Source organism: Anabrus simplex, chromosome 1, assembly GCF_040414725.1.
Source record: "Anabrus simplex isolate iqAnaSimp1 chromosome 1, ASM4041472v1, whole genome shotgun sequence".
Lineage (NCBI taxonomy): Eukaryota > Metazoa > Arthropoda > Insecta > Orthoptera > Tettigoniidae > Anabrus > Anabrus simplex.
This window is the reverse complement of record NC_090265.1, coordinates 267,661,057-267,687,689: the sequence shown is the minus strand read 5'-3', so window position 1 is coordinate 267,687,689 and position 26,633 is coordinate 267,661,057. Positions and strand designations below refer to the sequence as shown.

Sequence of the window (26,633 nt, the reverse complement as noted above, 5' to 3'; positions counted from 1 at the left end):
AAGTTATACAATGAAACATTCCACTGTCAAAGTTTTACAGACATTTAACATTCCACTTCCAAATCATCACAGCATGTAGGCAGCACCAACTAATACCTTTAAACACGCTACCTAATGACTTTTTGGCATGTCAATGTACTTCATGTGGATGAGTTGAAATAAGTGGCACAGCTATTAAATATTTTTATATCCTCTGAAGAAATGTTAATATAATATGTGAAAGAAGATGACAATGTAATTGGGTTGGGAGACTGGAATGCAACTGTAGGCCACAGAAAAGGAAGTAATACAGTATAGTAGGAGAATTCAGACTAGGACAAAGGAATGAAAGAGGAAGTCGGCTAGTAGAATTCTGCACTGACCAGAATTTAGTCCTTACTAATACTTTATTCAGACACTGCAAACGACGTCTGTATACTTGGACAAGACTTGGAGACACTAGAAGGTATCAAATAGACTTTATTATGATTAGACAGAGATTCAGAAACCAGGTATTGGACTGAAGACCTTCCCATGAGCAGACATCGTCTCTGACCACAATTTGGTCATCATGAAATGCTGTCTGAAATTAAAGAAAGGAAGGAATGCAAGGAAATGGAATCTAGACAAGTTGAAGGGAAAGAGAGTAAGGGAGTGTTTCAATGAGCATGTTGCACAAGGACTACAAGGAAAGACTGAAAAAATAATAAAATCTTACCAGTCACAAGTTTTAATAATCTAAGGGTACGTTTATGTTGCAGCCTGGCTGCTGGCACATCGCTAAGCCTCGCTGCTCGATGTTAGGCGATGATGAAACAAACCAATGGATCTCAATCGGTGCTTTTACCCTGGAGCCTGGCTCATAGCTACGCTGATGGCTGCTATCCTCGCCATATCCATGATCTCAAACACGTTTGATTTTTGAGCCTGGCTCATCGCCAGCTATCCTGTAACTTGGACTGTGATTGGTTATTTCAAGGTCGCCCTCTCTCCCACTCTTCCCCTCTTCGCACTTCACACACACGTTCAGTGATCACTTGCTATCTAAACCTGTCTTTGAATGCAATGCGATTTGGAACCAGCGGCATGCCCAAGAGATTCCTATGGGATAAAAGGAGTGACAAGATGACGAGCAGCCAGTAGACCTTTTTCTACGTTTTATGAGGGAGAGTGGCTTGTTATATCATGTTTAAAAGTGAAGTTTCTATTTGTGTTTTAATTGGTTTATTATTAACTAATTTGTTTACTCTACCGGGCGTGTAGCTGTGAGCTTGAATTCTGGAGACAGTGGGTTCGAACCCCACTGTCGGCGGCCCCGAAGATGGTTTTCCGTGGTTTCCCATTTTCACGCCAGGAAAATGCTTGGGCTGTACCTTAATTAAGACCACGGCCGCTTCCTTCCTATTCCTAGGCCTCTCCTATCCCATCGTCGCCATAAGACCTATCTGTGTCGGTGCGACGTAAAACAGATAGCAAAAAAATTATTCTTTTTCTATTGACTATGTGTTTATCTTTGCGTATTTTTAATTTGAATTAAATATATTATTTTACTTCTATGTCAGTGCCTTATTCAGTTTTATTACGTTTTACTCTTTTTAATTTTAGAGGAAAATAAGTCATTGCGAATTAGATCCACTAATTATTTTGAATTCATAATAATTTTCCTCATCATTATCATTTTTCTAATCCTTGTCAGTGGGTTAATTATAATTCTTAATCTATTTCGTCTTATCTCGTACCATCAGGGACCGATGACTTAGCCCACTTTAACCAACAAGGATCATCATCATCAAACTATGGAATGACGTGGCAAAAGAATGCGGAACGATTACGTCAACTTTGTTCTTTTATCTTGCCATTTAGGGGACCTCTATCATTACAAGCCGGTGATTTATATGAAGTACCTCGTTTTTCATGGAAAATTCGACAGTTATTTTTTCAAACTGTAAACATATTTTGTTTAGGAGACCTAACTAAAGTCAAAATGAGATTCTCCATAATCCCTTATTTTCCATTATTCAAAAGTACACTATTAAATTACGAAATGAAGCATTTGTAACTTCATTCTTCAGTCAACTCCCGCTGTAGAAATGCACTGAAAAATCCAGGCGAAGCATTTTACACTTTTTATTTCACACTCAGTACACCAAATTATTGTAAGATACACTCTCCAACAGAACTGCGACTCACTTGTTAAAAAAATATCTGAATTTATTCCGCACTTCAAAAGCTTCAGCTGGAGTTGTGTTGTTTCTCCTCGACGGGGTAGCTCCTGGAAGTACGTCTTCGTAGCCTAAGTGTTCATACCCTCTGTTTCTATAATCAAATTATGCAAAATACAAACCACCTTAACTATCAGTTCCTCTGTTTTGAATTTTCGACTACAGCTGAGAGCTGCCAGCAGCGTGCGCACGGGGCTGCTGCAGGGTAAAAGCTCCATGGCGAGCAGTGTGGCTATAGTCAGCAGCAAGATGTTAGGGCGAGCATCCATGTGACAGCAGCGAAGCTGCAGCATAAACGTACGCTAAAACAACCCTTACATGAAGAATGTAAGACTAAAAAAAATTCAATTCATAAAACAAATGGCCAAAAAAAATGGATACAATCCACTGTGATAGATAAAATACTTAGAAACAGCAGAAAGAAAAGAGCTGAAAAACCTCTGCAAGAAAGAGTAAACCAAAAACAAGACAACTTACAACTGTTAGGTTCCTTAGTCTGTGTAAAATAATTTATGAATAACCAAATTTATCAACTACCTGAAAAAGATAATATACAATAACAGAATTATACCTGAAAAAGAAACAACTTATTTTATAAGTTTTGACAGGCTGAAGAACCTAACAGTTGTAAGTTAGACGAGTCAAAACAGAAAAGAAATGGCTTCAAATATTACAAAGAAACAGACATTCAGTATCACAGCATACTATTAACATGTTAACCTGTTAACCCTCTACTGCATACTGTTGCCTTTTGGCAACAAATAACTTTTCACCTGTATAAATGGATAAATATTGTAGACAGAGGTAGTTTTACGGCACACCTTCAACTGTACAATCAATTAAACACATACTTTTTTTTGTTTAAGAAAAATGCGAGTTCCTGGGGCCACATACTTTTTTTTGTTAATCTGGTCAAATGGGTATTTACACAAATATGTTACAAATGCGAAATTAATATTTTCTACCCCTATTTTTTGTGAGACAAGACTTACGGTTCTCGCGGCCTGAGCAGAGCAATTAATGGACCAGGCCATGAGACACGTACCACGCACCTCAACAGCGCTAGTTGTGTTGGCGCCAGTTTTGCTGTGTTGTCATTAACACTAACACATTCCGGTCAGTCATACTGCTGGCATGTAATAGGAATGCTTACGCACGTTATGGAAAATTACGAAGAGCGTCAGCGGAAACTCCAGAAGCTTATTGATGATTATTTATCCGATGACAACTGCAGAGAAATATTGGTTTCTGTTTTTTTCAGAAGACTCAAATATAATATCAGATGAAGATACTCCCAAAGAAGGAAAGTATGGAATTCTCAACAAGAAAAAAACAAACAAAAATATGGAGACATTTTCACCAGTTGCTGGACCTTCTGGTACCTGTTACAATGGAGAGGATATCTATGAGAGTGAGCTACAGACAGCAGCATTTGGGCCACAAAATGAGATTTCCAGTGATATCAACATGAGTGAAGTGATTGATAGTGTAGTAGCAGATTACGTGTGTCAGGGTGATTAAAGTGATTCAGAGTGTGATTTCAGTACTGTGTCGTGGCATGCTGTTAGCGGTACCCACCTCAAGAACTTTGAGTTTATAGGAAAGTACTCTGGTGTCAAGTACATAAAGAGTACATAAAGAACCCTATGACTTTTTCAAACTCTTCATAGATGATGAAATAATTAATTTAACCATGGTTGAAATGAATTGGCATGAGCTCAGAAGTCAGCTGATGTAACCCCTAAATCTTGATTACAAAACTGGAGTGACATGAATGCTGAAGAAATTGAACATTTTCTTGGGATTCTCATTTGGATGGGATTACTGAAGCATCCTAGAATTACAAACTATTGGTTAAAAAATATATACAGCAACAAAATTCCTTCTGTGATGTTGTGCAATCGCTTCAAACTCTTGTTATGTCTGATTAATTTCAGTAAAATGAATGTACTGACAAATCAGATCGATTACGTAAACTTGCACCTCTTACAAAAATACTGAGAGACAAATTCAAGAGTGTATACATTCCTGGACAAAATGTGTGTATTGATGAGACACTGATACCGTTTAGAGTAAGGCTGTCCTTCAAGCAGTACATAAAGAACAAAAGACATAAATTCGAGATAAAATTGTTCAAGCTGTGCACTGATGGTGGTTAAACATATGAGTTTAGCATTTACTGCAGCAAAGAATGCAATTCCAACAGAAGTGTTCCAACAAAGATTGTTTTGTCACTCATGACATTACTCCTTGACGAAGGACGTACTTTGTTCACTGATAATTATTATACCAGTATTAAACAGACACATGAATTATTGAAGCGAAAAACACATTTAGTTGGAACTCTCAAAAGCAACAGAAAACAAAATTCTAAAGAAGTAATATCTAGAACCCCGAAGAAAGGAGAGAGTGCTGCCCTGGAAAGTAACACGGGCATGGTGGTCATGAAATGGAAAGACAAAAGAGATGTCCTTCTTCTGAGAACCGCACATGTTGACAGTAAAACCACTGTTCAACGGAGAGGGGAGGAAGTGGAAAGGCCAACAATGATTGTTTACTATAATCAATCAAAAGGGTTCATTGACATTTCTGATCAAATAAAGGTTTACTCCACAGCTCTACGCAGGGGAATAAAATGGTATAGGAAAGTTGCTTTTGATCTGATGCTGGGATCCACACTTGTAAACCAAGATCGTGACCCAGAGCAAAATATCTGTAACATTCTGGGAAATGCTGGTTCAACAACTATTGGGTCTGGATGAGGGGAATGATGGAATCAGTAAAAGTAAAAGTTCTGAAGTGCATACACTGGATACACTGGAAGTGCTCTCAAGAGATAGAAGACAATGTGTTGTCTGTTATGGAAAAAGAATAAGAAGAAGGAGGAGGAGGTGACCAGACTGCACAGAAGAAACCAATCAAAGTAAATTTCGATGTCTGAATTGCGAACATTTTTATTGCTCGACATGTTTTTGTGATTCACATAGGCCAAATCAAGTGTAACAAGGGCCCAGATACGGAAGCAGAAGGAATCGGCTGTAGCCCATGAATAGGAACGGTCCTGGCATTTGCCTGGAAGTGAAAATGGGAAACTACAGAAAACTATTCTCAGGACAGCTGATGGGAGGGCACAAACCCACGCATCTCCTGATTGCAGAGCTCCATAGTCTTAGTACATTAGCACATGCAGCCACTCTGCTCAGTAACCACACTCAGTCAATACACCAGATAAATTAAGACAGCAGACAAAAATTGTGAATGTTTTTACATTCGACAAACTGGACAAAGATTTGACATCAGACTTAAAGAACACAAGGTGGCACTTTGGCTACATAAGCATGAAAAATCACAGTTGCTGCACATCTAGACACAGAACATGAGGTATCAAATAAACAAAATTCTCTCACCATTTCAAAAACTCTAGAAATTTACAGACATCACTTAACAGATCCACAACACATGCTCAATGATAAAATTGAAAATGAATTAAGCTTTAGCAGAAACTGTAGATTTCTTAGACGACACACTCATAGATGTAGAAAATTCATAATGTGCACTGCTCCTACTCTTAAATGCAGTAGTATAACATTCTTTGAAAACAATTGTGTATCAAGTAGAGCAACTATTACTTGTAATCATTTCATGACCTGATGATTGAGCAGTCTCTTAAATGCATAGTGAAATAAACAGCTTAATAAAACTTGTGTCTGGTAACAGTTTTTAATATTTCATAAAGAAATACAACAGATGACGCGTGGACAGTTGGAAGTATGAGGGTGAGTGATCAACTAAGCAGTCATTGGAGATGTGGCACAGAATGACATTAGTAGATGAATATAATTGATGAATGAGTACTGTTTTTAAAAGTAAGAAAGATTACAATATGTAGACAAAGCTGGAATTCAACAGGATAAATTGGGGCAAATATTTGTTTACATAAAGAGGTGTTGGTGACTGGAATAATTTACCATGGGACATGTTCAATAAACGTTCAACTTCATTCATATTATTTAAGAAAGATCTAGATAAACAACTAATGATAATGTTATTTACTTTACGTCCCACTGACTACTTTTTAAGGTCTTCGGGGACGCCGAGGTGCCGGAATTTAGTCCCGCAGGAGTTCTTTAATATGCCAGTAAATCTACCGACACGGGGCTGTCGTATTTGAACACCTTCAAATACCACCGGACTGAGCCAGGATCAAACCTGCCAAGTTGGGGTTAGAAGGCCAGCGCCTTAACCGTCTGAGCCACTCAGCCCGGCAAATAAACAACTGATGAGGAATCTACCACCAGGGAAGACTGCTCTACATGCAGATCAGTAGTGATTGATTAATTAATACTGTAAAGAATGAGATCCGCAGGGGTGCTGAAAAAATGTCAGGAAGGCAAGATCAAGAAATCAGTACATAAATCAGGAGATAATGGAACTGACTGATGAACAATGAAAGTACGAGAATTTTTTTAAAATTAGGAGGGTAGAAAAGAATACAGATGGTTAATAATGAAGTAGATAGAAAGTGCACATCAGAAAATGAAGAATGTCTGAAAGAGAAGTGCAAGGTTGTTGAAGGTTGTATGATTGTAAGAAAGATAGATGCTGCATATAGGAAAACCACTTCTAGGGAAAGAAGACAAGGCAGAAAGTTGACAGCAACATATTCAACAATTGTATCACAGGAAAGAAGTAGATGATAGGGTTCTGGAACAAGAATACGCTGTTGATGCTGATGAAATGGGAGACCCAAATTTGAGGGCAGAATTTGGCTGAGCTTTGAGAGACCTAAATAGGAACAAGCCACCTAGAATTGATGACATACCCTCAGAATAACAGACTACCTTAGAAGGAAACTACATAGTGAGGTTATCCCATTCATACAGGGGAAGTGCCATCTGATTGTAGATAGAATGTCATACATATCCAAAGAAAGCAGGTGCTGACAAGTGTGAAAACCACTGCACCATTAGTTTAGTATGTTACACTTGCAAAATCATCGCTTATTTACAGAAAAAATGAAAAGACAAATCGAAGCTAGTTGGGTAAAGTTCCGTTTGGCTTCAAAAGAAATCCTGACTTACGTCTGATCTTAGAAGTTCTAAATAAGAAGGGCAAGCCCACGTACATGGCCTTCGTACATGTAGTAAAGGCATTCAATAATGCTGATTGGACCAAGCTATTTGAGATTCTGAAGGTGATCGGGAAGAGATACTGATAAAGGATTATCTACAACCTGTTCGAAAATCAGTGTGCAGTGATAAGAATCAAGGACTGTGAAAAAAACAGCAGCAATCCAGAGAAAAGCGAGGCAAGGCTGCAGTTTGCACCATCTCTTCATCAATATTTATATACTGTAGAACATACAGTAAAGGAAATCAAAGAGAAATTTGAAAAGGGAATCACAATCTGAAGAGAGGAAATCAAAACTCTGAGATTTCTTGATAATGTATGTATGTATGTTGTATGTTGGGTATTCATCCAGAAGGCTGGTTTGATCCTCCACAGCTCTGCCAACAGCTGCCATAGATAGCCTAGGCAGCACTGAAGAGGCATACTAGGGAAATGAGGAGTGAGGTAGCTTCCCACTGCTTTCCTCACTAGGCCAGAAGTTGGTATTACATAACAGTCTGCCAAGCCCACTGAAATGCATGCACCAATCGACACACTATGAGTGATATTTTCACACCATTCATAACAGGGACTGGCTGCGTAACGAATGGTATTACTAGCATCGCTCATACCTCGGTCACATTCATATTGTCATAGCCAAGGATGAGACTGAGACAGGTCAATGAAAGTAACAAATTTATTCTAGCCTGTACCAGAAGACATAGTGCACTGGAAACACTACATCTCACCAGCAAAGGCATTTCTTGTTTATATTTTATCTGAGTCTGGAGAAGATCTGGAGAAACTGCTGAATGGTATGGACAAAGTCTTGGAGAAGGAAAATACATCCAAAACAAAAGTAATGCAGTCAAACAAAGTCAGGTCATACAGGAAATATTAAATGAATCATGAACAATAACTAGCTCAGAAAAAAAAAAAAGAATAGAAGCTTAAGAAATGTGGTTTTATATAAATATTGCTGAAGGTGAGATGGGTGGATCAAATCACAAATGTAGAGATAGAATGATTGGGCATATCTTGACACCCAGAACTTGACCAGTTAAGAATGGAAGGGGTAGATCAAGGCATGAATATGACAAACAGATTAAAGTAAATGTAGGATGTACCATATTTTCTCGAATAATTAACACAATTTTTTGACGATAAATATAGGCGGAACTTCAGATGCGTAAATTATTCAAGGAATGCAATAATTAAAGAATTATTTACAATTTATTTACATCCAATATATACACACAATTGCTTCAACTCATTTGCGGTTCTCATCATTTGGCGTAAAATTATGGCGTGCATTTTTTTCTGAAAAGTCAAACAGGGTATATCAAGGTAAGTTCGACATGTGGGTTTGAAGTACTGACACTGGAAAATATTCTTCGCATTACGAGCTGAGATTATGACTTGAAGTGAAAAAAATATGAACTAACATAAGTACAAAATTCAAGTAAGTACATAATAATGACATACTGGCAAAAGGCTTTCAGAGGCTACCGTCTTCGAGTTCGCTACCAGCACTGAAGGAAGAATTGTTGCTACTGCTATCACTGCTCATATCTCTCCATAAGAAGTGATCTACAGTCCCGTCTAACGAATTAGATTCCTGTTTTCTTGAAGCTCTTTTCAACCACCTTTGAAGAAATCATACCCCAGATATGAAATATCCACACACAAAGGAGTTCCACAGGTGGTTTCTGAATCTTGGCTGTTGGAGTAAGTTTGTGCGTACTTTCCACCATCCAGTACTGATAAGAGTTTTTGCATATTATCCTTGAATGGCTTTTATCATAACGTCCAAGGGTTGAAGTACCGACGTCAGTCCACCAGGAATCACAGCCAAATCGGTTTTCATGGTTTCCAATAATTTCTTAGTTTCTTCCATCAGGTGGCCACGAAAACTGCCCAACTGTTCATATCTAATCTTGTATGAGTGACGTGTCCATCAACTCTTTTTCTTGGATACAAACGTGGTTCCCTGCAGAAATTTTACTTTAGGCATTGTTTTTGTTTAAGAACAACGTAAGGTGCAAGCTTTCTGCCATCAGCTGTTAAAGCAAGCATTACAGTACTTCGTTGTTTTCGCTTCAGGTAGTACGTACAATAACACTCGATGTCCCTTTTGTATCGATTGTTCAACTTTGTGGCATATCGAAACATTGGTGTCTGATCTGCATTTCCTGTTTGTGAGAACAAATATTCCTTCACTTTATGCTTCACAATCACAAAGTGATGAAAATCAATTGCTTTATGGTTGAAATCATTTTGAATTCTTTGGCATAATGTAGTTCTTTGTTGAAGAGAAAGTTCATTTCTCTTCATAAAATTAATCATCCAGCCTTGGCTAACCTTAAAATCCGACACTGATTCCATGTGCAGAAGCTATTTCTTATTCTTTAAAATACAACATTTCATGAGAAACGGCATATCCATCCTTGTGTAACAAAATCAGATATTTAAGCAGATCTTCCTCTACTTGCGGAAACTTGCCACTTTCTGGTCCATGAAATGCTATGAGAGACTTGCTGGTCGCTTCTTGCATTCAAACACTGAATTTTTGCAGTCCGCTGCCCTATTTCTGTATGTTTCAACGTAACTGATCACCATGAGTTTATATGAGTTTATATGACACAGTATTACTTGAATACTTGCTTAGTGTGGATTAACAAACATTTTGAGACCATACAAAACCCATGCACCATACCCGAAATACTCGTAAAATATGTTTGTACCAGACTGGAATGGAGCATTATTAGTGACTTCTGTGCTGATTCACTCCCTACCGGGAGACAATCCATTTTGGTTACGATAAGTACTGATGTGGGTTCTTACTGAATTTTGAATACCTTTGAGTAAAAGTACTGCTATTAGCACTTGATCCCATGCTTCTGAAATATTGCAGAGGAGGGGCAGAGTCAACAAGGTGTTAAGACCCTGATTATAGTTCAGATTTATTATACCCTCATCATACAATACATACAAAGAAGTATAATAAATAAAAGTAAGTTTTGTCACTAATTGGGTAGTTGACATTTTTATTTTGAAACTCATCCGGAACGGCATGATGGATGATCAAATATGGGAACATTTCTTTTTCTCCACTTTGGACTCAAAAATAGCGGGATGCATAAATTATGCAAGGGTGTTAATTATGCAAGAAAATACAGCAATAGTTATATAGAAAAGAAAAGGTTAGTACAAGATAGGGTAGGATGGAGGGCTGGATGAAACCAGTCCATGGACTGAGGACCCAAAACAACAACTACCATAGCATTTCAAATGCAAAGACTGAAGTTTCAGCAATTTCCAACAAATCATTAACAAGGTGTTAAGACCCTGATTATTTATGAGACCCCTCACCATACAATAAAAAGAAAGAAATATAATAAATAAAAGTAAGTTTTGTCACAAAATTTTGGATTCAATAATAATGTTGGGAGCACAGGCTTCCCAAAACACTAAAACAGTAACTTCTTGAAAATATATTAATTATACACAAAATTTCCTGATAAGTTCATTAAACATTTATGTTGCATTAAGCAAGCATAATATCTTAATTATAATGGAAAAGGAATATTTTTAAAATAGGCAACTAATTATAATGGATTATATGCCAAGTTTTGAGCATTTTCTTAAGGTGAAATAAAACACTTTATATATTTAAATAAAAGTCCTTATCCATCAAAGTAATTTTAATTATTTTCAGTGCATTATGCTCAATGTTGCCTTTGGTTGTTTTATGGAAGACAATCCATTTTTCATCATTCATTACCGGGCGAGTTGGCCGTGCGCGTAGAGGCGCGCGGCTGTGAGCTTGCATCCGGGAGATAGTAGGTTCGAATCCCACTATCGGCAGCCCTGAAGATGGTTTTCCGTGGTTTCCCATTTTCACACCAGGCAAATGCTGGGGCTGTACCTTAATTAAGGCCACGGCCGCTTCCTTCCAACTCCTAGGCCTTTCCTATCCCATCGTCGCCATAAGACCTATCTGTGTCGGTGCGACGTAAAGCCCCTAGTAAAAAAAAAAAAATTCATCATTCATTTCAAAAATTGTTCCTTTCTACAAGAATTTCCCTTAAAGATTATAGTGGATCACAATGAGTATTACTCTATAAAGTTCAAATATTGTAGTTTGGTGGAAGTTTCTGGTCACTATTTGTTTTATATCATACTGACGATGGGATAGGACCGGCCTCAGACTGAGAAGGAAGTGACCATGGCCTTAATTAAGGTATAGCCTCAGCAACTGTTGGGTCTTCTAGACATTCCATGTCTTCTAAGCTGAATTCTCAGGTTCTGAATTTTGCAAACTATCTCCAAACTATTGACTCTGCCCCTCCTCTGCTATATTTTAGAAGCATAGGATCAAGAGCTAAGAGCACTACTTTTACTCACAAGTATTCAAAATTCAGTAAGAACTCACATCAATACTAATCATAACCAAACGTTATGTACAGATACAGTCAAAAGTGGTTACAACATTTGAGTAACTGTATAGCTGCATATAGAACACCAGAACATACACTGTAAAACTCTTAAAACTTACCAGACATCCTAAAATGAGTTCTGTACATGCTTGCTCTCCTGATGAAGCTGGGGAGCAGAAGCGACCCTGTCAGGAGAGCTGAGAAGAAGTGAATGTAACAGTACTGGGATTAATGGGATGAGATCTCTACTACGACAAGATAGCAGTGTATGAAGACATAAATATTGTCCTTATCCTTTTGTATTTTTATGTGTGCCCTTGCTAGTCTTTCTATTGTTTCCTTTGCCCATGCTGACCTATTAGTGTGTTTATTATCCTCTAGCTAGAGTGAAGCAAGGATCATACTTCACTGAGCTAGAAGCTTTAAAACTGGGGAAGGAGTGTGTCAAGGTTCATTTCTCTCAAATTATTCAATTGTGTAGCTGAAGATGTCTTGGGAGATAGAAAAGAATAAGAAATACAACCTGTGACAAAGTTCGATGAATAGTCCTGTACTATCAACATAGATGAACAATGCACGACTGTCCTTCGAAATAGTCCCCTCCCATAACTATGCACTGCTGAGATCGGCGATAAATATCCTGGAAACTTTGCAAGAAGGCTTCCTTTGGGATGGTGTTCAAAAGCCTCGCCACGTTTCGTTGGATGTCAGGAGTATTGTCAAATCTCATTCCTTTCAAAGTGAGTTTGAGTCATGGGAATAGGAAGAAGTCTGGAGGATTGAGGTCTAGTGAGTATGCGGGATGTTCAAGTTGCACCACCTCCTTTTTTTGCCGTGAACTGTTTGACGATATTGGCTGTGTGTGGGCGAGCGTTGTTATGGGCAAAACACCATGAACCTTGTGCGTACTGGGGTCGTACCCTGCGTAGACGTTTCATAAAATGGGTAAAAATTTCAATGTACCGTGCAGAATTCGCTCACGCAGAAATTCCTTGTGGATAATGCCTTGACTATCGAAAAGGGTGATGAGCATCGTTTTGGTGTGTGACTTTTCGGCTCTGACCCAGAGAACGCCATTCCATGCTTTGCCGTTTTGTTTCAGGGTCGTACCTGAGACACCAGGTTTCATCCTCAGTGACAATACAGTTCAAGAAATTTGGAGTCGCATCTGCCGTTTCAACAAAATCCTGTGAAGCCTCTAAACGAGCCTGCTTCTGATCGTCAGTCAAGTGATATGGCACAAGACGAGAACACGTTTTCCTATTCCCTAAATTCTGCATAACGATTTGTCGCACGGATTCATGGTTAATCTGCAGTTCATCTGCTATCATGCGCACAGTTAATCGCTGATCGTTCATGATTAATGTCCTCACCATCTCAATGTTTTCGTCACTGACGGCAGTCGCTGGTCTTCCGCTATGGGGGTTGTCAGAAACACTTTCGCGACCACCTCGAAAACGGGCGAACCACTCGTACACACACTTAGAGGACAGTGCTTGATCTTCATAAACACGTACCAGCATCGCATGTGTTTCTTTCGATGTCTTGCCAAGCTTAAAACAAAACTGTACATTGATCTTTTGATCGTTCATGTTCCTGTTCGCAGTTCAGAACCAACGCACTAAACATGCATTGTGTCAAACACATCTTACACGGCACACACACAATGCTCAATTGAACAACGTTGGCAACAGGTGGTCAAAACCGGCTGCTACGCAGGTGCAGCGTTGCGTGTCGCCAGTGTTGCCGGATCGACCGTTCTGACTTCATTCACCGAACTTTATTGTCACAAGTTGTATGTTATTAACGACAAAGTTCGAAAACTCTCAAACCTGAGGTTTGCAGATGACATTGTTCTGCTTTTAGGAAATCATACAGAGCATCAAGTAATTTTGGCTGACCTTTATGAGCACAGCTAAATTATGGCCAAACTAATGAATGAGAGATCAGAAATATACTAACATGAATAGAAACACATAATATAATTAACATAATTTTGTTGTACTCTTACAAGTCACTCAAATTTAATTTCTTTTTGCTTAGTACAGTTTCATGTTTGTCATTCTAATGTATCAATGTTCTAATTTTGGATCATCTACATCATTGTACAAAGGGGCTGCTTGGCGAAGGCAATAAAGGCGTGATTGGTTTATCCAAAGGACATGGGTTAGATTTCCACTTCCAGAGGTGCACATGGTCCTGAGGATCACTCAGCCTACACCGAAAAGAACTACCAGGTTAGTTCCTGAGGGCAAACGTGGCTGAGCATACAGCTAACCATTCTACTTCACCAAGTGCCGAGATTACGACAATGAAAGCCTTTACCTTTCCCCCCTCCAAGTGCCTTCATGGCCTGTATGGAGATGAATATCCTTTGTTTTGTTTTGTTTTGTTTTTACATCATTGTACAAAAATGTATGTACGAACTGATCATCAATGACTAGTGATATGCGTTAGATCATCCCTAATACAGAACTAGAGTGGCAGAATTTTACTCTGGTGGTAGTGGTGATTTTTGTTTTATGGAGAAGTACAGGGAGTATGGCTCAAGACTTCACGCTTCTGCTCACAGGCCGCGGGAATCCCAAAGCGAGCGCCATGTGGCTTGTGTCAAGCTTGGCGTGTGCTATATTGCTAGTGCCAAGTTTGGCATGATAGGAAGCATCGATAGCTGATATAGCAGTTCACTAGTAACTATAGGAGTTTTAAGGTGTGTTATAAGGTTACTATCGCAATGGTTAAGTACTCTACAGCACAGAGAATACTTTTGGCCGAGTGTTATTTGCACAACAAGAAGAAAGCAGTTGAGAGATGCCTTCGAAGATTCCATACACAGTTTCCCGATTCAAAACGTTATGTGCAACAACTCACAAGTGGCATAGTATCGGTTCTGTAACTAACAGGAAAAACCAGCGAAGGAGAACAGCTCTCACACAGGAGAGGTTAGAAGATATACATGCACGACTGCAAGTCAGTCCACGTAAGTCACTTCAGAGAGTAGATCATCAGGAAAATGGTATTTCACATTCATCAGCACGTAATGCAACAAAATTATTACATTTACGACCTTACTGGATTCATTCAGTTCATAATATACAGCCTACAGATTTCACTGCAAGAATAAGATTTTGCAATTGGCTAACGAATAGTGTCTGGTCCCGTGGTCTAGATGTAGCGTGCCTGCCTCTCACCCGGAGGCCGCAGTTCGATTTCTGACCAGGTCCGGGATTCTTGCCTGGTCCTGAGGGTTGGTTTGAAGTCCACTCAGCCTACGTGACTACAATTGAGAAACTATCTGATGGTGAGATGGCAACCCCAATCTAGAAAACCAAGAATGACAAATGAGAGGATTCATCGTACTGACCATATGCCACAACGTAATCTGCAGACCTCAGGGCTGGGCAGTGATCGACTGGTAGCCCAAGGCCCATCAGAGCTGTAGTGCCATTGGGGATTTTGTTTACAGAACAGTGTCCACGATGCTATCATAGATCCAAACTTTTTTTATGAGTGATGAAGCGTGGTTTCATTTGAGTGTATATGTCAATTCACAGAACAATAGGATCTGGGATATAGAGAATCCGCACATTTAACAGCCGAGATCTCTGCATAATGTGAAGGTGGGTGTATGGTGCGCTATTAGTGTCCAACGAATTCCAGGACATGATTACTTTCGACCGTTATGTTCACAGCATTCTCGAACCACATTTTGCTGAAATGACTGAAGACGGAAAAAGGTAAAGCTATTTCCAGCTAGATGGTGCGACGGCCCATAGCTCTATGTAACGATTGCAGGAAGTGTTCTGTGATGATCAGATCATCAGTTAAAGGCCTATGGTCCCCTCATTCGCCTCATTTAAGCATATGCAAATTTTATCTATGGGGAACTCTCAAAGGAAAAGCTTTTAGGAATAATTCTGGAATTGCAGAAGAATTAAAAATCAAAATTAGGAACCTTGTGTGTTCCATCAGTGTTCATGAACTGCAAAGTTCGTTTCAAAATCTCACAAGATGAAAAGCTTACTTTGCAGCCCAAGGAGATAACTTCAACATCTTCTGTAAATACTGGTGAGTTCAGTTTCATTTATTAGTTTACTAGCTGATGAACCTGTGCTTCGTTACGGAATTCTTAGAAAGGCTGTCTTTGTGGTTTTCCCAACTGAAGTCAACATAGGTTGTTACAATGACATCAGTAGGAATGTAGCAATTTAAAGCAGTGTTATCATATAAAATGCCCGATCAAATGAAAAAACGCACATTTTCTCACTTTTAATGAACAGTACTACGGTTCCGATCTAACAGTGGCTGCAGAAGACATAAAGCACATCACAACAATGGTCAATGTAATGTTATTGTTGATCAATTTTATGAACTTTCTATATTGTAGGCCTTCTCAATTAGTTTCCTTTCGACTCTGTGATATTAGGGGATCTTATAAAATTATTTGTAGCATAGACTGTAGTTCCTTATTCCATGACCTTACATATCGATTTCCATTAAATTCTGTTTACACATTTCCTCGTGACTTGGCACTGACAAGGAGTTAGCAACCAAAATCCAAATTCATGAATATCTCTGTTATCATAGCCGTTACAGTAAAAATGTAAGACAAAAGATCGAAAAATTAATACTATACGACTTTAGTTATGTAGTATTTATAGATAGGACCACTAATAATCATAGGATATAAACTTAATGTCGTAATGGTCCACCTTTTCAATACTATAACGTGCAATATTATTGAATTACATTACTAAACTAGGGACTAGTTTCCGCCTTAATGCAATACATCTAATAACTAAACAAATGGACGAACAAACAATTGACATTAAAATCTGGGATGAACTATGCGTAATTTTTTTTTTGAAAAATAAATTAGGCTCTAAATTCCAGCATCTGCAGTATGCTCATCATCCAGACTCTTTCTTGCATTAATATTCATAGAATTGTTAGTTCCATCACTGCTAATCATTACAATTCCTAACCTAACCTAACCTAATGGGAACTGGTAAATGTTGATTCTGTAGTCAGATCATCAATCACCAAATCTACTTGAGTGGTGTTAGCAGTATGCAAGCCACTGGATGCCACTGTAAATAACCACCAGCTGACACAGAACTGCTAGATGGTGTTTCCACAGCAACCAATGTAAATAAATGTTCCCGTAGTGCTTGTTAAAATCATGCTAAAATGCTGATGGACATTGTCAGGGCGGAACATGAAGATATGGTTAAAACTGACACATTCTTAACTTGTGGCTGGTATAAATTTTCAATTCATTGCACTGTCCATGAAGTTAACCTGAATAAATGATAGATAAAATGAGATAACATTAATTAACTGAAGGAGAGAGCGTGTTAGTCAAATGGCATGTGTTATACCTATCTGTGTCGGTGCGACGTAAAACAACTAGCAAAAAAAACAAAGGAAACGGAAGGGGCGAGGCAAGGAGAGCACAAGCCATAATTAACTTTTTTCATAATATTCACAGCACCTTTCCTCAGCAGCCATCTCTCTTCCCCACATCCTTCAGGCCTGCCTTAATTCCCCCCTTCACCTCCACCCCCTCTCCACGCCCCGACCACTCCCCTTGCCCCACCTCTCTCTCCTTGCCTCGCCCCTTCCTTTTCCTTTGAATCTCACAACCGTTTAGTACAAGGCACACAACAATAGGCCACGCACCACATGCCGCAACGAGAGGTAAGTCTCGACTAACACACTCTCTCCTTCAACTCATTAATTTTATCTATCATTTATTCAGGTTAATTTCATGGACATCGCAATGAATTGTGAATTTATACCAACCACAAATGAAGAATGTGTCAGTTTTAACCATATCTTCATGTTCCGTCTTGACAATGTCCAACAGCATTTCAGCACGATTTTAACCAGCACTACGGGAACATTTTATTTACGTCGGTTGAAGTGGAAACACCATCCAGCAGTTCTGCGTCAGCTGGTGGTTATACAGTGGTGGCTTGCAAACTGCTACCACCACTCAAGTAGATTTGGTGATTGATGATCTGACTACAGAATCAACATTCACCAGTTCTCATTAGGTCAGGTTAAGTTAGGAATAGTAATTATTAGCAGTGATGGAACTCACAATTCTATAAATTTTAATGCAAGAAAGAGCCTGGATGATGAGCATACTCCAGATGCTAAGAATTTAGAGCCTAAATTATTTAAAAAAAAAAAAAGTACACACAGTTCACCCCAGATTTTAATGTCAATTGTGTGTTTGAACATTTGTTTTTATGCCAACTGTGTGTTTGTACATTTGTTTAGTTATTGCATGTATTACATTAAGGCTGAAGATGGCCAGCCAAGGCCGAAACTAGTCCTTAGTTTAGTAATGTAATTCAATAATATTGCATATTATAGTATTGAAAAGGTGGACCATTACGACAATTTGAAGGACCACTAATAACATAAATATATGAGAATTAAATTTTAAGCCTTCCCCTAAACTACCATTTCACTCAGCATAAATAAAATTATTTATAGCCTAGATTGTAACGAGTTATTCCCCGACTTTACATACCGATTTTCATTAAATTATCGTCAGCCGTTTTCTCGTGATGCGTTTACATAATACATACAGACAGAAATTACGGAAAATAAAAAGTGCATTTCCTTGTTACTGTGGACAAGACCGATACAGAAATACCATTCTTTTTAAATTCTGAGCAATGTACAGACAAAACTCGTATTTTATAAATATAGATTTGTTTGCTTTATTTATTTATTTATTTATTTATTTATTTATTTGTACTCTGTGTGTATGTAGCTGGTGAGTTCAGTTTAGTTTGGTTTCCATAGGCGTATTCATACTGCTTCTTTCAGACGACCATGTCCACTCGCCATTGCGGGCACCGCTTCTATGCACTCCTATGCCTCAGTACTTCGCTATGAAGTCCTAAATTATACTCACTGGACCCTATCTTTTGTTGGTGAAAGACACACGCACACACTAGCACAATCCATTAATGCACTAACTCACTAGGAAATTTTGCGAGGACTTCCACCTATAAAGGGTTACTTCTGTGCATGTTATGTATGGATTGATTGAATCAATCCACTCTTATTAGGTATCCATTTGTTGCACTCCGTAACTTCCATGAACAAAGCCACTCCCTTTCCTCTTCCAGGTAGAGACACAAATACAAAATTCTCTCTCCGTATTGTATTTTGTTCATGCTTCATTTCATATTTTGTTAGAGTGCTGCAACAGCTAATAATCCCCTTCTATGTCTGCTTTTTTTTTTTTCTCTAATGATTATAAGCTGAACTCATAAACATTTCTGACAAACTCCTTTCAATCAACTGCATCAACTACATGTACCCAGACCCTATTGCATAATTTATAGCTACTCATCTTGGATGCTCATTCATATTACATAAAATATCATTAATATTTTACAAAATGTAAACATACTAAAACTAATTACTGAAATGTGATTTCACTTTGAAATATATAAAATATTTACTTTGTTTAGGTCTGAAAATATACTTGTAGCAAGTTTTCCTTTTCCTTAACTCTATTGCAATATAATCTCTTATAATGGCAAAACTCAATAAGCTCTTAAAAATACAAGATATAATAAAACTGACTACTACAGGATAATTACCCAGAGAAGCAATACGCAGATCAAGTAAATATCCCCCTTTGGCTACAAATATTACAGTAGGTATAACTTTCTTACCGAATGGGTGAAGGGGAACAGTATAAGCCCTAGTTTCTTTGTGACGTATCCAGTGTCCACAGCAAAATAATATTTCAATCTTGAAACTGGGACATACTTTTCCAACTCCCTGTCGACAAGTTGCTTCCCTGAACCAACTAAGGCTTGACCATACTGCATGGCAACATTTGCAACTAGAGGTTCATTTAAAAGCTGACTTGGAATAGGGAAACCTTGGTTGGCTTGAGTATACATCCCATGGGAATTATCTGCAACATCCAAGAAGAATACTCACATAAACATCATCTATATCTTACTTCATAGTATATTAAACTATACTAGTTCGGAAGTAATAATACATTTCAGTTTATAGCGGTCACATTTTGAAATGTCATCACTAGAGCCTGAATGTTCGGTAAATGACTTTTTTACCAGCTTGCCATATGAAAAAGTTACGCAGAGTTAGCAAGTTTTAGCAACTTTGGGAATGAGAGAACAAATGTTTATTTGCCTATTTAAGCCCTTGCTGCATTTTTTAAAGATTGCCTATTTTTGGTTTTTTTTAAGGTAATAAAATCATGATACTGTATAGGCTTTTGGGCTTATGCCGTCTCAAGAAAATAAGGTGAAATTCTTTACATTTTGAAGAGAGCTGTGCTCTGCGTCTTCAGAAGAAAACCTCAAAACCTCGACTGTCCATGAGAAAAGCTTCTTAAACAATGAACTTTAGAAATTTAGACGTTATAATAGAAGTAGAAATGGTACGTTCATTCGTCACCAGATGGCTCCAAGGATGCAGCACATCGCTAGCGTTCAAAGCGGAAGCTGACCGAACCATCAGAATCAGTCTAAGAGGGTCACATAACATGTGTACGAAACATATGACATTGGCAGGTGTACGACATTGACACAAGCCTGGAATGAAACATCTGGCGATGAGGAACGTACAAATTTGGAAAACACCAAGATGAAATAACAATGGTGAAGGGACAGGGAAAGTAACTACCTACGTAAATCCTTTTTTTTTTTTTTAACTTTTTGCTAGTTGCTTAACGTTGCACCAACACAGATAGGTCTTATGGCAACAATGGGACGGGAAAGGCCTAGGAGTGGGAAGGAAGCGGCCGTGGCCTTAATTAAGGTACAACCCCAGCACTTGCCCGGTGTGAAAATGGGAAACCACGGAAAACCATTTTCAGGGCTGCCGACAGTGGCGTTCGAACCTACTATCTCCCGAATACTGGATACTGGCCACACTTAAGCGACTGCAGCTATCGAGCTCGGTACGTAAATCCTTAATGGCTAGCAAGTAGGTATTACTTAACTGATAGCCAGTGTCCCTGTTGAAATTGTTAGGATTTCTACGTATTTCCACAGCTTCCCGTAAAATCCTGGACCTGTAGTGTCTAGTGTGAGTAAGAGCTCGAGCATCTTGGAACATGACATCATGACCAGACGATAGAGCGTGCTCGGCTATTGCCGATTTTTCTGGCTGGTTGAGACGTATATTATGTTCATGTTCTTCGATACGGGTACCAATGGACTGGCATGTTTGGCCGATGTATACCTTACCGCAAGTACAGGGAATTTTTGTGTTGCCAAACACGGTTTTTATATCGTGTTTGCGGAGGACCTTGACAATTCAATCTGTGGTGTTGTAAATGTAAGGCAAGTAGACAGTTCCCTTCACTTCTTCCTTCTGTGAGCTTTGCTTGGTCGTTTCTCTGGGATTCAGGGCTCTATGAATCTGCAATTCGCTGTAGCCATTACCTTTGAACGTGACTTTGAGCGTGTAAATCTCCACCTGGATATTTGATGGCTCACAAATTCGTCTCGCCCTCTTGGCGAGTGTCGTGAGAATGCCTTGTTTTTGTGCTGGATGGTGGTGAGAATCTGCCTGAAGATAGCGATTTGTGTGGGTAGGCTTACGATAGACGGTACGTCTTAAGGAGCCGTCCGGTTTCTTTCTTACTAGAACATTTAAGAAAGGAAGGCATCCGTCAGACTCCATCTCCATAGTGAATTTAATTGAAGGATGTTGATGATTTAGGTGGTTTAGAAATAGAAGTTTCTCAGGACCTTCTGTCCATACCACAAATGCATCATCAACATACCTCCATCATATCATAGGTTTGACAGGTGCCGAAGCAACAGCCTCCTTCTCAAAATGCTCCATAAAGAAATTAGCCACTACGGGCGAAAGTGAACTTCCCATAGCCACTCCGTCTGTTAGTAAAAATTTCCACCCCACAAGAAATAGCTGGAAGTCATGCAGTGGTAAAATAGCTTAGTAATGTCCTCAGGGAACAGGTGTTCAATGAGAGACATGACCGAGTCAATCGGCACTTTAGTGAACAAGGACTCCACATCGAAACTCACCAAAAGTGCATTAGGTTGAAGTTTTATGGTTGACAGCTTGTTGACGAAATACTGAGAGTCCCTGACGTATGATTCAGTACGCCCTATGTGTGGCTGAAGTAATTTGCTTAGGTATTTGGCCAGAGCATACGTAGGAGAACCTATCGCACTAACAATAGGTCTGAGCGAAACATCTTTTTTTATGGATCTTAGGCAGTCCATATATTTTAGGTGGCACTGCATCCCCCGGAGACAGATGTTTAGCCTCCTCTTTTGGAATTGAAGATTGTCTTAAGAGTTTCACGGTGGCGTTGGACGCAGGAGTGGTAGGATCACGTGAGCTCAGTCTGTAAACATGCTCTGACAACATAGCCAAGATCTTATTCTTATACTCATCAGTGTCCATAACCACTGTCGCATTACCCTTATCAGCTGAGAAAACGGTCAGTTCAGAATCATCTCTAAGTTCCTTCTGAGCTCTCCTTTCGCCTCTTGTTAAATTGGGCGCGGGTACAACAGCGGACCTTATGAGTCTCACACAATTCTGTCTTAACTCCTCAGCCTCATCCACAGGTAGTTTGTGGATGGCTGCCTCAACGGAAGTAATTAACTCCTCAGTGGGAATTTTAGAGGAAGCAACAGCGAAATTAAGACCCCTAGATAGAACTGCTGATTGGTTCTAGTCCAAGTCTTTCTTGTAAAGATTGACAACAGTTTTACTAGCATCCAGGTTTATGCGAGAGACCGCCTGTTTCTGAGCTAGTTAGAGGAACTTCGATTTCTGTCTGAATGAGATCTGGTTGAATTTTTGTTCAGCCTGTATAGCAGTAATGCGATCGAAAGTCAACACCAATTCCTGCGAGAGAGTGTTGCTTAAGAACAGGTGTAAACGAAACAACTCTCAGGAGACTGAGTCCAGTTCCTTATGAGTGTAATGCATTCTCTCGATCACAAGAGCCTTGCTAGCATGTTGATATATTCTCCTGGCCTTCGATGTATTTAATGAGTGCTTCAGCTTCACACCGTTGCGAATGATGGTTACAGCAATTTGCAGATTCATAGAACCCTGCATCCCAGAGAAATGACCAAGCAAAGCTCAAAGAAGGAAGAAGTGAAGGGAACTGCCTACTTGCCTTACATTCACAACACCACAGATCGAATTGCCAAGGTCCAACAACAATAAAGGTGTTTTAATTTAATCCACCTATTCAATACTTTTATTTTCACTTATAGTGATTACATAAATAAACTATCGGTTAAATGGGACATGTTTCGCCCTCAATTAAGGGCATCTTCAGCCTAAAAACAATCATCAAGAATACAACTAATATTAAAAGTGGAAGCTAAAATTTTAGCCAGTTATTAAAATTCGGGACATAAAATTGTGAAAAATGATACAATATATAAAGATGCTAATGGAAACACTGTCAATGATTAAACTATAATCTTGTCGGAGACTAAAACTTCTTATTAAAGTTCTAATTAAAACAGTTCATTTAAAATGTTAGTGGAATACCAAAGTGGTAATAATATAAAGCCAACGAGATGAGGACGTGAACACAAGCATAAACATGATTGTAAAAAATACAATATGTCCAAGGCCGCTGATGAAATTCATGAGCATAAAGTGAGACAGAAGCATCAGTTGAAAAATTGTAATTGTAATATTGTAATTTTTATATTATTTTATAGAATTATAGAATTTTAATGGAAGAAGTTTTAGTCTCCGACAAGATTACAGTTTAATCATTGCCAGTGTTTCCATTAGCATCTTTACATATTGTATCATTTTTATGTCCCGAATTTTAATAACTGGCTAAACTTTTAGCTTCCACTTTTAATATTAGTTGTACTCTTGATGATTGTTTTTAGGCTGAAGATGCCCTTAATTGAGGGCAAAACATGTCCCCTTTAACCGATAGTTTATTTATGTAACCACTATATGTGAAGATAAAAGTAATGAATTGGTGGATTAAATTAAAACACCTTTATTGTTGTTGAACTGTAAATTTTCAATACGGACAAAAATGAGATTTATAACATGTAATTGCCAAGGTCCTCCGCAAACACAATATAAAAACCGTGTTTGGGACCACCACTAAAATTGCTCACAGCCTGAGTAAAACCAAGGACAAATTGTCCCCATTTTTACATCCTGGGGAATACAAAATTCCCTCTACTTGCAGTAAGGTATACTCGGCCAAACATGCCGGTCCATTGGTACCCGTATCAAGGAATATGAACGTAATATTCATCTCAACCAGCCAGAAAAATTGACACTGCCGAGCACACTCCATCGTCTGGTCATGATGTCATGTTCCAAGATGCTCGAGCTCTTACCCACACTAGACACTACAGGTCCAGGATTATACGGGAGACTGTGGAAATACGTAGAAATCCTAACAATTTCAACATGGACACTGGCCATCACTTAAGTAATACCTGGTTGCCAGCCATTAAGGATTTACGCAGGTAGTTACCTTTCCTGTCCCATCACTATTGTTATTTCGTCTCGGTGTTTTCCAAATTCATACGTTCCTCATTGCCAGATGTTTCATTCCAGGCTTGTGTCAATGTCATATGTTACGTACACATGTTATATGACCCTCTTAGACTGATCCTGATGGTTCGGTCAGCTTCCGCTTCGAACGCTAGCACTGTGCCACGTCCTTGGAGCCATCTGGTGACGAATGAACATACCATTTCTACTTCTATTATAACGTCTAAATTTCTAAAGTTCATTGTTTAAGAAGCCTTTCTCGTGGACAGTGGAGATTTTCTTCTGATGACGCAGAGCACAGTTCTCTGCGAAATGTAAAGAATTTCACCTTATTTTCTTGACATGGCATACACACAAAAGCCTATACATTATCATGCCTATAAATACGGGCCGTGAAAGCATCAATGGCAATAATAAAATCATGTTATTAGTTTATTTATTATTTGCTTTGTATTATTCGGAATATATTATTTTATAATTTTCACTCTCCTAAATACTGAAATTCTGTCTACAGTAAGCAAGTCACCCATTTCCCAGCTCTAGTAAATTTAACAAGTGGGCCTAGTGTGCTGTTTGGCTGTAATGGAATCCATAGTGTGATTCATCTTTTATCTCACAACGGTGCCCTAAAAAGGCAAGGCTGATTGGTGGAATTCCTTGCAAACCTCACTGAAAAGAAAGGAATATGAAAATAACCTGCTAATTAGCCTCGTAATGGTAGAAACAGGCTGTCAATTCTCCTTCCACCACTCAGCAATCTTTTACTTCAATAACTTATCTGTTAAAGTTAAGGGTTTGATTTTTGCTGAAATACGACTCACCAGTAACTGTCGAGCAGAGGAAGAAGTACTTCTCTTATTACATATAGTTAACATAGCCAAGTTAAATAGACTATTGAACGGTTAATTCCATGGTTACATCCGTGAGTTCAGTGTTGTCCTATTTTCAACTGACGGAATAGTTTTACTGTGTACAGTCAGTGAAAAAGCAGTTAATCATGAAAAAGGTTTTTTAACCCAACACATTTCCACTACTAAGCATAAATCTGCAATTACCACCAGAAGTGGTCAAAAGAAGATAATTCTACCATCAAAAGATGTTGCAGTGTCTAACAGAAAACCCCAGTTCTCAATAGATTTCTGTAAAGCATTAGTTGATTCCGGAATTCCTTTCTGGAAGATCGAAAACCAAACGCTGAGAACTTTTCTCAAAAAATGAATTGGGGGAGGTGTACCAAGTGAAACAATGTCATGAAAAAATTACTACAAGAATGCAATCTGAAGTATTTGCAGCAAGGTTTGTGAAAAGAAAATGTGGATTTCAACAGATGAATCACCAGACATAGTGGGAAGGTACATCGTGAACATTATTGTAGGAACCATGGATCCTGAAAACGGAACGCCCCAAAATATTTCTGCTAATATCCGAGCAGTTAGAAAAAATTTAACAATAAAATTACTGCTCAGTTATTTACCAGCAATCTAAACTATCTTCAGCCAGAGAGTATTCTCCACAGTGATTTTCTTATTTTTATAATAAATGCAGTTTTGTATATGAAGAAAAGTTTGAAGGTTTTAAAAATTTCTCTTCTGGGAAATGGTCCATACGACATGCTTAGCACACACATTTCTTAGAAACTACAGAGAATGTGCACAGTTTGTTTTCTGACTAATTTGTTGTGCAAAGAAGATATTTGTCTAAGTTCCATATTAAATCCAGATTTTCGAGGAGGTTGTTCCCAAATTCACACTTCCTCCACAGCCAGTATTAAAAAGATGGGGGACATGGATTTCTGCTGCCATTTACTATTCAGACAACTTTGACAAGATATATGAAGTGATTGCCGCGCTCCCTGAAAATGACGCTGCATCAATTCATGACACGAAGAAACTTCTCACCTGTGCAAGTGTCAGGAATATTTTGTCAATCTATTATGGAAACCTGCCAGAAGTAATCACGAAGCTTGATAAGAGAGGGGAGCCTCTTGTGGCTTCAATGAACATTGTTGAAGAAGGGACTTCACTGAAGATATTCCAGGTGACATAGGAACTGCTGTCAGTGAAAACTGCAAGTGTGTTTTCTCTGCAAGTCTAGTTTTACAGAAATGGAGGCAAATTTGCCAAGTTTTGAAAGATGATCTCACAGTAGATGTAAATGTAATTCCATCTGCCATTGTCTTCAACTGTTACTCATCCTTAAGTATTAAATTTTCCTGCTTAACAAACCGCTTCACATTCAATGCAATTTATGTGCGAACTTCTGGTTATCTAATTCTTGTGCAGAACATGTGTCCATAGAAATTGCAGCTTATATGTGGTGGAGGGTATGGTTGGGCTTGGTG

At 38.6% G+C, this 26,633-nt stretch overlaps 1 protein-coding gene across 4 annotated transcripts in view; it reads right to left on the bottom strand.

Annotated features, from left to right (window-relative positions):
* Positions 1–26,633, bottom strand: part of Yif1 (Yip1d-interacting factor 1) — a 197,368-nt gene that overhangs the window by 132,654 nt on the left and 38,081 nt on the right. For all 4 annotated transcript variants that reach the window (XM_067159559.2, XM_067159566.2, XM_067159544.2 and 1 more), the window contains exon 3: positions 19,456–19,703. In XM_067159559.2, the coding sequence (XP_067015660.1) occupies positions 19,456–19,703 (248 nt within the window). The remainder of the gene's footprint in view (positions 1–19,455; positions 19,704–26,633) is intronic.